General features: G+C 44.5%; 2 protein-coding genes across 6 annotated transcripts in view; both read left to right on the top strand.

Annotated features, from left to right (window-relative positions):
- LOC148540889 (uncharacterized) overlaps positions 1-13,355 on the top strand; it is a 55,779-nt gene extending 42,424 nt beyond the window's left edge. The window contains exons 4-5 of the mRNA XM_088474034.1: positions 11,802-12,197; positions 13,118-13,355. Coding sequence (XP_088330160.1) covers positions 11,802-12,197; positions 13,118-13,348 — 627 coding nt within the window. The 3' untranslated portion in view covers positions 13,349-13,355. The remainder of the gene's footprint in view (positions 1-11,801; positions 12,198-13,117) is intronic.
- SLC39A11 (solute carrier family 39 member 11) overlaps positions 1-14,815 on the top strand; it is a 536,505-nt gene that overhangs the window by 202,792 nt on the left and 318,898 nt on the right. The window lies entirely within an intron of this gene.

The raw sequence follows: 14,815 nt of genomic DNA, 5'->3' as shown, positions 1-14,815 counted from the left end.
CTCATGCACAATTATACAAGGTCAGCCCTTTCTCAGAAATTGCTAACCACGTTGCAGGCTGTTAGAGCTCAAGATGCGTATTCCATCGCTGTGGCTAATTTATGCACGCCCCTGTAACGGCGTTCAAACGCAACTGACACACCTGCGTTTCGCTGCCCACCCCTTCACCACCCTGCAAACGGTCACTTCCTGTCAATCACTCTGCGATGGATCTGCATAGTGTCTGTGATCGGAGTGTTATCGCTGTGAGACCTTCGCGCACTGCGATGCATGCACAGAACGCAACAATCAGCGGTCTGTGTGCGCAATCACAGTTGCGATACGCAATGAATCTGCCCCCATTTGCCGTGTTCCACATATGGTGGGACTGCCACCTTATTGTTCCACACCGGATGTTTTGGTTAATATAGTGCCATTTGGAGGTTTCTGGTTTACCTCCTAGGTGAGTCAGCTCTCGGCTTATATATATTTATATATGTGCTGTTATTATGCAGTACATTAATTTGTAATTATATGACCCAGAGAGGGTGCTATTAGGTAGCATTAATTATTTTGGAGTGAGCGTTTGGGCGTGGGGCCCCCGGGGTTGCTCTGGCTGGGTTTTTTCAGGGCATCACCACTTAACTCACATAGATACTTTTTCATCACCTTTTTATTTGTTTGTTTATTATTCATGTAATTTTAATTCTCTCTTATATTACCACTTATTGATTATCTTTACACATCTATACTTTACACTTCACTATCACCTTTTTCCTTTTTTCGTGTGATGCCCTGGGGATGGTCCTTGGCTGGATTCTTTTGGGGTGCCCTGTGCCTCAGACGTGAACCCTTGAATGTTAGGGACACCGGTATAGAGGAGCCTTGACGCTGTCCCGGCGCTTAATCATATATTTGCAAATGTATGCAACTAATAACTCCTGAATTTCTATTATCATGTAGGGTTCAAGTAGTTTTGCTGATATTGTTGCAGTGTGCTGGAGGGAACACCCTTTCTTTCTGTGGTTCAGAGTAAACCCCGCTCTTTACAAGCACCTGTGCAATACCATTAAGCTGATGTGAGCGACCACTATATTTTTTTATTGCTGTTCCACTTTGGTTGCAAGTTATAGCCTTGGCTTCAGAAATTCTAGGTCATCCTATCTGATTGGGTTCTGAATTCTGGTTACTTTCCTATTATGATATACCTATATCCCACTACAAAACATCATTGCTCAGGCATATGAACAATGGTGCCAGAGCAGTTGTACTGGTCCATTGGTGATTCCAAGTTCCTCCATCGGCCTGGGGCTGGTGCTTGCGCCTTGATTTTTTATATAGCTATGGATGTTATCTTCTCCACGTCCGATAAACATACTGATTTCATGGAAATCTAGTTTAGTTGGATTGATTTCAAAACTTCCCCATCATGTAAAGGCATTTTGCCTATGGTTTAGGTACTGTGATATAGGAAATGCTATACTTTTTGGCTGTGTTACTGGGTTGCTGGGGCTGTATATTGCAATATTGTGGTTCTGTTGGCCTCATCAAACCTGCTAATCGCCTGCATTGCTCAACTCCTCTCCCCCTTCCACTCTGTCCTTTGTCTCTTCCTCTTTCTCTCATTTCTTCTTCCTATTCTTATTGTTCTTCTACTTTTCTTATGTACTCAATGTATGTAAGGTGGTTTATATAATGTTTGTATATGCTATCGTTTTGAATGTTATGAACTGCCTTTCTAACCTTAACTTTGTCATTGCTGTACATTGAATAGAAAATCTGAAAATGGGGAAATAATTGGGAGAGGGACCTAGCTAGGGTCCCGTCCGAAGAAGAGTGGGATATTATCTTCCGCTCTTGTTTTACACTAAATGCATTAATCTTTCGGAAATGTGTTCTAAACTGCTTTAGAGAACATACTTCCCCCCCCTGGAGCGTTAACACGAAATCTGGCCCTCCATCTCTCAGTATTGCTGGAGGATTTGTGAATGTGTGGGAGATTTTTCATATTTTCTGGTCGTGCCCTTTGCTTCGGCCGTTCTGGACAGCAGTATTTCTAATGATTAGCAAAGTGGTAGGTATGCGTATTCCTGTAAAACCACTGACTGCTCTGTTTCATTTCTATTCTGGGAAGTTGTCCCGTAGAGATAGATATATCATGGGTCACATTTTAGTAGTCACCAAGGCCTCTATCACCCAGATGTGGAAGACCACCTCTATACCCAGCATTACAATTATTGAGAATAAAGTCCAAAAACATTTTCTATTCGAAACAATGAACTGTAAATATTCCTCCTCTTCTACGTCCGTTCATATGAAATGGTTCAGATGGGGAGAATATAGAGAACATGGACACTCTACTATATATACTGCTCCTGTGGATATTACTGTTTTTTGTTCCCCTCAATCAGAATATTGATGGGTTAGATCAGGGGCGTATCTACCCATTGGCCAGGATGGCACTCGCCAGGGGCGCCGGCCAATGGGGGGGCGCCATCCGGGGGTGCCACCTGTGACCAGTGGGTAGAATCAAGACAGGGCCACCTGTGGCTTGGCAGCTCCTCAGTGCATCAGCAACAGAGATGAGGCACACATGATGTGACGCGCGCCTTGTTTAAATAAAAAAGCTTTATTTATTCTATCTACCAGGTAGCAGCTAGCCGCCGGCAAGCGATGGCAGCTGCCCGGACCTTGACATCTAGGAACTTCCTAGATGTCAAGGTCCGGGCAGCCGCCTTGACTTGCTGGCGGCTGCCTGGTAGGTACATAGAATAAATAAAGCTCTTTTTTTTTAACAAGGCGCGCATGACGTCATGTTCGTCTCATCTCTGCTGCTGCACTGAGGAGCCGCTGAGCCACAGGCTGAAGTCGGTAAGTATTTGTGGGCATGCGGGGGACCGGTGGCTGTATGGTGGGGGCCAGGGACTGGAGCCGGTGGCTGGATGGTGGGGGCCAGGGATTGGAGCCGGAGGCTGGATGGTGGGGGCCAGGGATTGGAGCCGGGGGCTGGATGGTGGGGGCCAGGGACTGGAGCCGGGGGCTGGATCTGCGGGGGGTCAGGGTATGGAGCAGGGGGCTGGATCTGTGTGGCCAGAGACTGGAGCAGGGGCCTGGATCCGGGGGTGCCAGGGACTGGAGCCTTTTATTACAGGCAGGCTAATGGCTGGGGAGACAGGAGGGTGATGGCTTGGGAGACAGAAGTGGGATGGTGGGGCTGGGGAGACAAAAAGGGGGCTGCCTGAAGAAACAGAAGGGGGTGCTGGCTGATAAAACATGGGGTTGGCTAGGGATAGAGTAGGAGGGCTGGCTGTAGAGACATTATAAGTACAGAGTAATTATTCAGAAAATATGGGGGGGGGGGCACCAGTCCATTACTTTGCCAGGGGTGCTTGGACTCCTGGATACACCCCTGGGTTAGATCACTGCTACACCTTGTCTCTGTTTATTTTATATATATTTTTTACTTATTTACTTTAGTTGTGTAATGTTTTTGTATATTTTTTACTTTTTGGATATGCAAAATGCCTGGCTCTCCTTCCTTCCCTCTTTCATTTTTTACCCCCATTTCCTTGTATTAAATTTCAATAAAAATTATTATGAAAAATAAAGAATCTGAAAATAATAATTTGTTAAAAAAAAAAAAAAAAAGTCTCTCTGGGTGGGCATCTAGTAAGGCTGAGAGTCTATTTTTATAAAGAAAAAGACTTTCTCGTTTCCTATGAACAATGTGTTAATGCTGGAGAAATCAGAAGTGTTTCCAATGTTTACCATCTTTCCCATAGACCTCAATTGGGGCTCCAAAATTACTCCAGTTATCAAGCGGCGCAAAGTAACGCTGTCTTATGATAGTGCTACTTACCTTATGCATGCATATAGCTTAAACTGAAATTAGTAGCCATTTCCTCCATTTGCCACACTGTAAGGCTGCCAACAAGAAGTAAATAACCGCAGGGAGGGTGCTTTTGTTATGGCTCGCAGAGCAGCTAAGGAAGGCATGGTAAGTAGCAGTGGACTTACATTATTGATACAGAATGATGTTAAGCCAACCAATGATAAATATAGCCGCTATATAAATAAATTTTAAAGAATAAATAATTTTTGGATTTGATGTCCTACCTCCCCTAAAGTTTTTTATGCTCACACTTACCAACTTTTCCTATCTTGCCTCTGAGAGATCTGGGGAGGTCCTGTTAGTAGGGGTGGGGGCTACAAATTCATCATCACGGCCCTGTCACCCACTGAAGGATATGGGAGGGTTGCATACTTTCCCTGTGCACCAGAGAAATCCCCCAGAAAGACAACTATGCCTTTACTGTATTTTCCAAGGCATGTCACATACAAGTTTAAAACTAAACAGTGAGCAAGCTGCTAAGCTCTACTACTGTATTGCACAGATGCGGAGAGCCTGAACAGGCGCCTGGTTTTCTAGGTATCATACATGTTTCTAATTTTATCACTGCCAGAAAGTTATTTTCATCTCTTTATGTAGAGTATTTCACTTGTGTACATTGATAATTAAACATTACCTGATACTAGTATAGTAATTATTATGGAAAATTGTTGCTTTCTAATTAAAGCCATAATTGCCAACAAACGTTCCCTTCTTTTCATAACAAATGATTAACAATGGTATATAATTGCAGTAAAACAGTAATCTGAAGTGAGAAGTGCAAATTAACAGTACTTCCAAGTTCCTCTCAACTCCTTGAAAAATTATTTAAGAAAAACAACCACATGCAGCAACAGCGCTTTTACAGAGAAAATGTAGATATTCACATCAGACCCTGTTCCAGTGAAGTTTACAATCTACTTTCCCTAATACATGCACAGACATACAGACTAGGGTCATTGTTTGTCAGAAGCCAATTTATCCTACTGGTAAATGTTTAGTTTAGATTCAGAAATCCATGCAAGCATTGGGAGAACATATAAACTCCACACACAGGCCTTTGGTTAGAAACAAGCTTATGGTCTTAGTGCTGTGAGACAACAGTGCTAATTACTGCACAACTGTGCTGCTCCAACGTGACATAAAAACCAAATCTAAATCGCTATCCTTTAAGACTAGTTTTATCATTGAACACTAGGGTTGTGTTCAGTCCATCATCCTGTCCTGCCACTATGTTCTATGCAGTATTGCCAGAATATGCCCCGTCCTATATTAGATTCCAAACAAAGAATTCATACTTGCATAATATCCCATATTTACTACTGTAACTGACGCTTAATCAGCCTTCAACCTCAATAGCTATATCTTAATTCACTCTCTGTTTCCTTCCCTTTGTACCAGTCCCTGCTACATAAAACTTTCTACATCAAAGTACTTACCAACATAGTTCTCCTTTATTTTACTCCTCCCTACATCTTTAAACTCACTAAGCGGCATATTTATCACAATCCGCATCACAGATGCGGACTGGCTGTGATAAATTTGCCCAATATCACAATGTGATATTTGAATACATCACAAGGATCTGTCAAAAATAGCATGCAGGGACAGATTTTGCGATAAAGCTCTGTTCCTGCAAATCCACTTCACATACTTTTCACAGTATTTTTTGCAAATATTCAGTGAAAGGTGTCCGCGCATGCGACGTTGGCTCACCAACGACCCCCCGGTCAGCTGGTCTCTGAACTATGACCCTGGTCAACTGTTTTATGCAGCAGCTGGCCAGGGTCACACTGCAGGAGCTGGGAGACCAGCTGACCAGAGCCCTCTCCAGAGCACCGATCACCGGTCCTTGGATGCAGGTAAGTGTGTTGGCTTTTTTAACTTTTTTTTTTTTAAGTGATCAGCTTGTGGTCTACTTAGATCACAGGGGCTGGCTCCCCCCTTCTCTGCTCTGCCTGCCAGAGCAGAGCAGGAGTCAAGGACCCGGGGGAAAGCCATAGTAACTCCATCTGAAGACTGCGATATTATCACAGGGCTTTTCCTGATATTTTTTTACAATTTATATTTAGTGAATTTTAGGCAGAAAGCATTTTCCATTACAAGCATGGGAAATGCGATATGCTTACTAAAAATATGTCAATTGAGAGGATTGGAGTAGTTTTTTACGAAAACTACTCAAATTGCCCTTTAATAATTTTATGTGATATTAAAATAAAGTGAAAAGGGTGTGAAAACACCTGTTTTCACATTATCTTAGTAAAAAACGTAACAAATATGCCCCTAAGTATCTAACTAACTACTATCTTCCAAACATTTCTGACCACTGACTACTTAAAACTACAGTGGGCCCTGGACGATGCACAAGCCAAGTACTCGCACTGCTAATTCTATAATATCCAGTGTGGATTTTCTGTTTTTGCATTCAGGAACTTAATAACAGTAATTGCAAAAAATACGAGGGTGGTTCAATAAATAAGGTAACAAGACCTCTCATTGCGTAAACTGATTAAACTCGTAAATATACGTATAATCAAGAGTATGGCATTGGTACAGATTATTGTTCCACATAGTCCCCATACTTGTCTAAGCATTTGTTCCAACAGTACATCAAGGCATCTATCCCAGTATAGAAGAAATTAGTTTCAAGCGCCTAATGCTAGAACATTAGCGCTTGCTGAACTTTAACTTCCACTCAGGTACTTTTTTTAATGGTACAAAGAGATGGAAATCGCTTGGTGGCAGTTCAGGGCTAGGATGGTCCAATACCTCCCAATGGAAGCGCCGTAACAACTCACACGTCCGGTTGGCTAAGTGTGGCCTGGCATTATTGTGCCTGTTCACAACAACCAGGTCATTTTCTACTAATTGCCCTCTGCAACAGGCTCAATGTGTCACAATAGTGGACAGTGTTCCCAGTATCTCCTTTGGTTAGGAAATCAACAATAATAACGCCCTTGTGGTCCCAAAATACGATCGCCATGACCTTCTTTGCTGTTGGAGTTGTTTAGAATTTCTTTGAAAGGTGGCGATGATGCGTGTTTCCATGTCATGGATGCTTGCTTCGTCTCTGGTGTCACATGATGCACCCAAAGTTCATCGCCTGTAACGATACACTGCAGAACCTGCACTCCCTCCTCATGGTACCACGTAAAGTGCAAGAGAGATAATCCCATCCTATTGACTTTGTGAGCTTCTGTGAGTTGCTTCGGTACCCAGTGTGAACACTTTATCCTGTACTCTGGTTGCTCATGAACGATGTTGGGCACAGTATCCACTGAGGTGTTCAGTTCATCAGCAATATAACTAACTCAAATGCATCTGTTCTCCTGAATCAGAACTACAATGTTGCACAAACTCTCACATTTGATACATCTACTTGGTCGGCCGGATCAATGCTCATCTTGAACGTCTGTCCTGCCATTATCAAAGGCAGTGCACCAAACCTGTCTCCGTGACATGACGTTATCTCCGTACACCTTGACAAGTTGGCTATGAATTTTAGCTGTTGATGTTCCCTTTAGATGCAGAAATCTGATCACACTACGCAACTCAGTGTTTAACCATGTTTCTGCCAGCCCCGCCATCTAACAACTGATGTTGGGACAGTATGACTGATATAATGGCTGTGAGGAAAAGCAGTGGTCTACCTGCTCTGGCCTGGATGAATGAAATAGAGAACATTAGATATGTTGAGAGGTCTTGTTACTGTACCTTACTTATTGAACCACCCTCATATCTCTAAGAAAACAACTTTTTGTCCCTTTGGCCCAAATTAACTTTTTCTTTTGTAATATTCAGTCTTGTGACATTGAGTTTTAATAAGTAAAGTTTGGACACATTTATTGCCCTTAGCTGCACTCAAAATGTTCTTATTTTCCTTTGCCACTTCTTCTCATGCAACATTGACTTTTCCCATGCTGCACTTCATTAATAGAACTCCTTACCCCACGCATAAGTTTCTCCCACAGCATTTGTCAAGCAATCCCTTTAAGACTTATCACTATATGGTTCCTGCTTCTGCCCCTGAATGAAAACTTATATTTCAGCTCCTCCTACACCGCTTGCCACAATCCATGGTTGGCTCTCCTTTTTTCCCTACCTTTTTTATGTTGCAGGCTCTCAGTAACAGAGTTATCTTTAACACTGTCAGTCTGTAAATGTCGTGGTAGTGTAATTTAAGTCTGGACATTTTAGATTTTTATATATATAAATAGTAAATTAAATGAGACCTTTATCTTAATGTTCTATGCTAACACCATAAAAAAGGGATGAAAACTGGGACCCTTCTAGGGCTTTTATACCCTATAGGCATACCTAGGGAGCCATCTCATCTCTTCCTTTTGTTTTATGTGGTTGAGCAATATTAGTTGCATATTTGTCTGATTAAAAAGACTTCTGTGGAGAAGTGAAATTACAAATTTAGGGTGTTTTTTTCATGATTTTCAACGACAGGGCAGCTGGAGGGGCCCAGGTCTCCTCTCTCTTAAATCACACTGCTGTGTGCTGGGCTGTAGTGGGAGACTGCTCGCGGCTCTCCTATGCCTGTAGGGGGAAGCGATCACACTGAGCCTACCACCCCCCCCCCATGGCTTTGCGCCGGGCAGAGGAGCTCATAAAGCCCCGCTCCCCAGCACCACTGCAATAATTTTCAAAATAAATCCTAAGGGGGCGTGATCACGCCTCCCGCGATTAGGCCACGTCCCCTTCACCCAGACCTGTCCGGCCTCTCTACACCCGTGCAGGTGATTACTGCACATTTACAAGGGAATCGGTATGAAATACCGCCGGCCGCATGGTTCTATCCCTGGCAGCGCCTGGTCGACAAAAGCAGAGGGCCTGATTCAAAGCCTGACGCTCTGACCGGAGCGCTCGCTCTGAATCAGGGCCGGCCTAGCTTAAAATGGAGCGGCCTCCTGGCCGCTCGCATAGCTGTGGGTGACCACCCACAGCTTATGCGAGCGGCCAAAAAGATGGTCGCGATGGTTAAGACCATCGCAACCATCGGGCTTGCGAAGAGACCCTTGTGGTAGGGTGTCGTCTGCCGCAAGCCCGGTGTGCTTTTGGCTCTATCAGAGCCAAAAACACTCCCACTGACATCACTAGTGGTGTCAGTGGGGCCGGCCCCAGACGGTAGGCGTTCCCATGGGAACGCCTCCGACTGGACAGCCACGCCCCCGGCACACCCACCAAAGGGGGCGTGCTGTCACTCACCATCGACAGCACGCCCCCTTTGGTGTGAGACGCCGAGCGACTGCTTCCCCGTCGCTCACCGGATTTCGTGCATGCGCGCGATGGAGGCGCCTCCGTCATGCGCATTTGGGTAACATCGACCCACTTGCGAGTGTACAGCGCTCGCGAGCGGGTCTGAATGAGACCCAGAGTTCCCGGCAGCGGAAGCCCGACAGCGCTGGAAATCCTGATCGTCGATAGGTAAGTACTTACTAACCTAACCCCCTAACCCTCCTTAGGGGTGCCTAACCCTAACCTCCCCCCCAAGTGCCTAACCCTAATCCCCCCTCTAAGTGCCTAACCCTAACCCCCCCCTTCCCCGCTGCCTAAACCTAAGTCCTCCCTGGGGGTGCCTAACCCGGCATTTCACCCTCGCCGGGATATGACAGTCGGGAAGCCGGCTGTCGGTATTGTATACCTTTACAAGTATCCCTCGGATATATCTAGGGGAAGAGAGGGAGGGGGGGGGGGGGGCACCACAGGATATATAACACATATTTGCTGCCTGTCCCAGTATTGAATCGGGGGCTGCTATTTGTATAGTCCCTGTAGCTAAGGCATATTTGCCAACTCTCCCTGATTGCCCGAGAGACTCCCTGAAATAGTAGCAGATTCCCTGATGGCACCTTAACCCCATTATAAAGCTGTTATTTAAAAAAACAAAAAAAACAAACTGTTATATACATTCATATGGGATCATTAGTATAATTTCCTTGCATTGCTTATAAGACATGATGATCCCTCTGGCTACATGCATTTTCCTATAAGGTTTCTCATGCCACTTAACCCTTAAAACACAATACATAAGCAAGCCCTTGAAATGTATCAGTGTGTTTTTATCAACAAATAGTTATTACTAACTGCTTTGGGGCTTGTTTATGTTTGAATGTAATGCTGCCCATCCACTAGCAGACCTCAAGACGACTGCACAATTACGACATTGTAATCGTGCAGTCGTTTGTCAGTCTGTGATGTGCGTACACTGAACGAGTAGTCACTCAGTGTAGGCTCATCAATCATCTGCAAACATGCTGAACCTGACATTATCGTCAGGTTGTGCAGCATGTTTGCCCGATGATAGATGCCTAAACGACCAGCGGAAGTGTGCATCGCTGGTCGTTTTAGACATTTTTTGCAAACGATTGAACGATAACGATATTATCGTTCAATCGCTCAATTTAATCTTCTAGTGGATGGGCACCTTAAGTCAACTCTATGGCACGTCTCCCAGACGCAGCAGTACACGCCCACTTTATAGCTGCTCTCATAGGTGTTGCTTTGACAATCTCCCTGAAATGCTTTTTCAAATGTAGGCAAGTATGAGCTAATGCCATCTTCAAGCTTATTGGCTACTCTAAAGGTGCCCACACCTTCGACGAATCGTGACGACGAATCTGGTAAAAAAAAGTACAAATCGTGAGTTTATACTCACGAGCACTATGCCAAAGCGCGTCCCCGCTCGTTGTATATCGCATCTTCTGATCTGCCGTGCGTAGGGCAGATTAGCCAACCATGAACACGATGGAAGCCGATCGTGAGGGTTTTTTTCCTCACGATGAAGCGTACGATTCATCACACAAAGCGTAATTTGACTTGACAGAAGCCTGGACACGCCCCATCTCCATCTTGTGCAGCATCGTGTATGGAGCAAGACAGTCGCACATTGAGGAGCCTGCACACTGGATTCTTGTTTTGGAAAATTTTTGGTGAGTATTGGTACAGTTTAAATATAACCACACTGACCACCAATATGTGCTCCCCACTGCCCACCAATGTGTGCCCCCAGGTAATAAATGCATGACCCAGCCACCGCCCGCCGTATTGAGGCGGACGGTGGCTGGGTCATGCATTAAGCTCCCACTGCCCACCAATGTGTGCCCCCAGGTAATAAATGCATGACCCAGCCACCGCACGCTGTTTTGAGGCAGGCGGTGGCTGGGTCATGCATTAAGCTCCCACTGCCCACCAATGTGTGCCCCCAGGTAATAAATGCATGACCCAGCCACCGCACGCTGTTTTGAGGCAGGCGGTGGCTGGGTCATGCATTAAGCTCCCACTGCCCACCAATGTGCGCCCCCAGGTAATAAATGCATGACCCAGCCACCGCCCGCCGTATTGAGGCGGATGGTGGCTGGGTCATGCATTAAGCTCCCACTGCCCACCAATGTGTGCCCCCAGGTAATAAATGCATGACCCAGCTGCCGCCCGCCGTATTGAGGCGGACGGTGGCTGGGTCATGCATTAAGCTCCCCCACTGCCCACCAATGTGTGTAATACATCAAAAAAATAAATAAACACGTATTTTACAAAAAAATCACCATACATTACATTTAAAAACACATTATTTAAAGCTATGGGTCTTCTACCTTTCGGTCTCCAGCTGTGGAACTACAGATCCCAGGATGACCTGCCACCCACCTTTGAAACTGTTTTTAGGGCATCCTGGGATCTGTAGTTCTACCACAACGACAGGCCGAAAGGTGGAAAACCCATACTGTCAAACAAAGAAAAACATTATATTACCAAGCAATAAACGCATAACATTCATGTAAAAGAAAACATGATTAGAATACCATAACAAACCTTTAAAACCTGTAAAAAAGAAAATATTAAAACATTAAAAATGTGAACTATAGCAACATTACATTTAACAAAACTATATACACAAATATTTAAATGTCCTTTTTTTTCTTATTCATAGATAATATCCATGGATTCTGAACGTGAATTCGTTACAGGATTCATTGAAATCCTGCACTCGAAAGACTGTCTGTGGAAGATCAGTTCTCGGAAGTACCACAATAAGTCGCACAAGTTGGCCACACTAGAGGAACTTTTGGTGTATACGAAAAAATACATATCTGATGCAGACCTGAAAACTGTACGGCAAAAGATTCAAAATCTCAGGACAGTGTACATCAAAGAAAAAAAGAAGGTGGATGACTCCAAAAAATCAGGAGCGGCTACAGATGAAATATATACTCCTGCGCTGTTGTACTACCAAATGATGTCATTCATCAGTGAACAAGAGCCTCAAAGGGAATCAATCATCTTGATGTCTGAACGTGAGGGAGATGAGGAGGTTGCAGAAGTCTTGGTAAGTAGTGACACAGTTTAAACCAAAATCCTTAATGTTTTTGTTGTGAAATCTCAAATGTCCAATTTAGTCAGTAGTTCACAGACAGTCCTCCTGCCATGGTACAGCACCTGGTCCATTGAAATAGGTCATGTAGTCCTCCCTCACTTCTTTGGCACGTGCGGTGGATGTTGTTGTAGTTGGTGGTGCAGACACAGATGTCAAATGTTCAATGTCCTCCAGGAGTCCTACATCTTCTGGTCTAGCTGGGACTGGTCCTCGTTGAGTAGATTTTCTTCGCAGAAAGTTGTGCAGAACACAGCACTCCATCACGACCCAGTCTATCTTCTCCACATGTAGATTGATTGTGGTGTGGAAAATGCGGAAGCGGTTGCTCATTATTCCAAACGCATTTTCCACAATGCGCAGTGCCGGGATAGACGGTAGTTGTATATCCTTTTCTCTCTGTTCAGGCCCCTGTTTGCAAATGGCTTTATCACATGTTCATGTAATGCAAAAGCCTCGTCTGCAACGAAAACGTAATTTAGGCCGTGCTTTTTCTGGTCCAGTGAGGGTAGGTTGAGGGTTTTGTTGGCGAGTCTCTGGTAGAAAGCCGTCTTTTTGAAGGACCCACCATCCAAAGCACGCCCATTCTTGCCGACATCCATAAACAGAAATTCGTAGTTGGCATTCACCACTGCAATGAGAACGATGCTGAAGAATCCTTTGTAGTTGTAGTAGTATGATCCGGTGTTGGCAGGTGGGTTGATGCGGATGTGTTTCCCATCGATGGCTCCTCCGCAGTTAGGGAAATTCCAACGTTGTTCAAAATCTTCCGCTATGCTGGTCCACTCCTCCACGGTGTTAGGAAACTGTAAAAATAGTAAAAAAAAGGGGTTAAAACATGACTAATATTTTTTATATCTTTTTTCCCTATATAGACTCCCACCCAAGACCCTGATTTAGCATCCACACCGGACCTCAGTCTGCTCGGTGGTGACAGTGATCCGCAGAATAGCACACAAGTGGAAACTCAACTTCCACCTGGACCCTCATCTTCTCAACAACCCCAAAAAAGAAAAAAAAACAAGGGAGAATGGAGAATCTTACTGAACGTGAGGACCATTTTTTACAAAACGCAGAACGGCTGCTGCAGAAACCCCCAGATGTAATAGATGATTTCACAGCTCATTTGAACAGCAGATTGAGAAATCTGGATACAGATATCCAAATAAATTTTTTAAGGTTAAATTACGACCTGTTGAGTCGCTGTATGAGCAAAAATATCTAAAATTCTACATACATTGCAGATCCAATGCTATTTTCCCCTGCCCCAAATAGGTATGTCCGCCCCCCCCTGCCCAGTTAGATATTACTCCCCCACCAAGCACCAGCACCACCTTGTATAATGCTCTGCTGGATGCAGCAGATGAGTCGCCCCAATATACAGAGATGTAAATTTTTTCTTGCCTTTAATATCACCAAATTTTATGATTTGTAATAGGTGCTTGCTGCATGGGATAGGGTGGTGATGACGCCATTTGGACAAGGTCACTACACACATGGCACAAGTACACATTGCTGGAAGCCGGGGCCACAATGTGTACTTGTGCCATGTGTGTATTGGCCTGTTCAAACTGGCGTCTGACCCACCCTATCACATACAGCCGGCTACCTATTGGGATTCATAAAATTTGGTGATAATGTTCTTTTGTAAAATTGTTATAAAAAAAGGATATTGCAAACAGTTTAGTGCACAATTTCAGTTGCCTGCAAGTCAGTGCACATTGTACTAAAAGAAGGCAATTTTTTGCTTTATGTTGAGTAAAAAATAAAAAATTTTCTTTGCACAAGAAACCAATGTGTGGTGTTTTTTTTTAACTTACATTGCAATAGTGGTACTGTAGCACTTTTACGTTGGCTTTGCAGGTCTCCGGAATGATGACGCCCGAGGACTGAGGTGAGAGGAGTGTCCCAAACTTTAGGTCTTCCAGTGACCTTCCTGTAGCCAGGTACCTTAGGGTAGCCACCAGTCTGTCTTCAGCAGGGATTGCCCTCCGCCACCTTGTGTCCTGTCTCTGGATGTGGGGGGTCACCAGATGCAGCAATTCTTGGAAGCTGGCGTCATCCATGCGCAGGTAGTTCCGATAGTCGTCCGGGTTGTTCTCCTTGATCTCCATCAGCAGGGACTTGTGAGAGCGGGTATCCCTTTGTAGCAGCCACTCCTTGGTCCAGCATGCTCTCGTCCTTCTTCGCTGGGCCCTCTTCCTAATCTCCCGGACCCCAGCTTCAGCGACCAACACTCTATACTGATAGGGACGCATCAGTACAGAATTCAAGAACAGTATAGAATGCAGGTAGGTAGCACACACTTGCAGGTAGAATAAACTTTGTAAAAGGCAAGCCAAATACAAAGAGCACTGTAGCAATGTACAGGATTCAGCAGGAATACACCTAGCCTCATCTAGTAGCAGAGCAGAATGTACACAGAGTTTAAAGGGTTCCTGCTTTTTATACTCCCTAGATAGCCCCTCCCATTGTTATGGCTATTTAAATTTCCCACCAATAGTCAAGAGCCTGTTTTTTTTTGTTTTTTTTTAAACTCACAATTTATTATGGCCAATCTCACGATGCGTACG

Source organism: Taudactylus pleione, unplaced genomic scaffold (genome assembly GCF_031769625.1).
Source record: "Taudactylus pleione unplaced genomic scaffold, aTauple2 ptg000016l, whole genome shotgun sequence".
NCBI classification, from domain to species: domain Eukaryota; kingdom Metazoa; phylum Chordata; class Amphibia; order Anura; family Myobatrachidae; genus Taudactylus; species Taudactylus pleione.
This window is presented reverse-complemented; position numbering and strand designations above follow the sequence as displayed.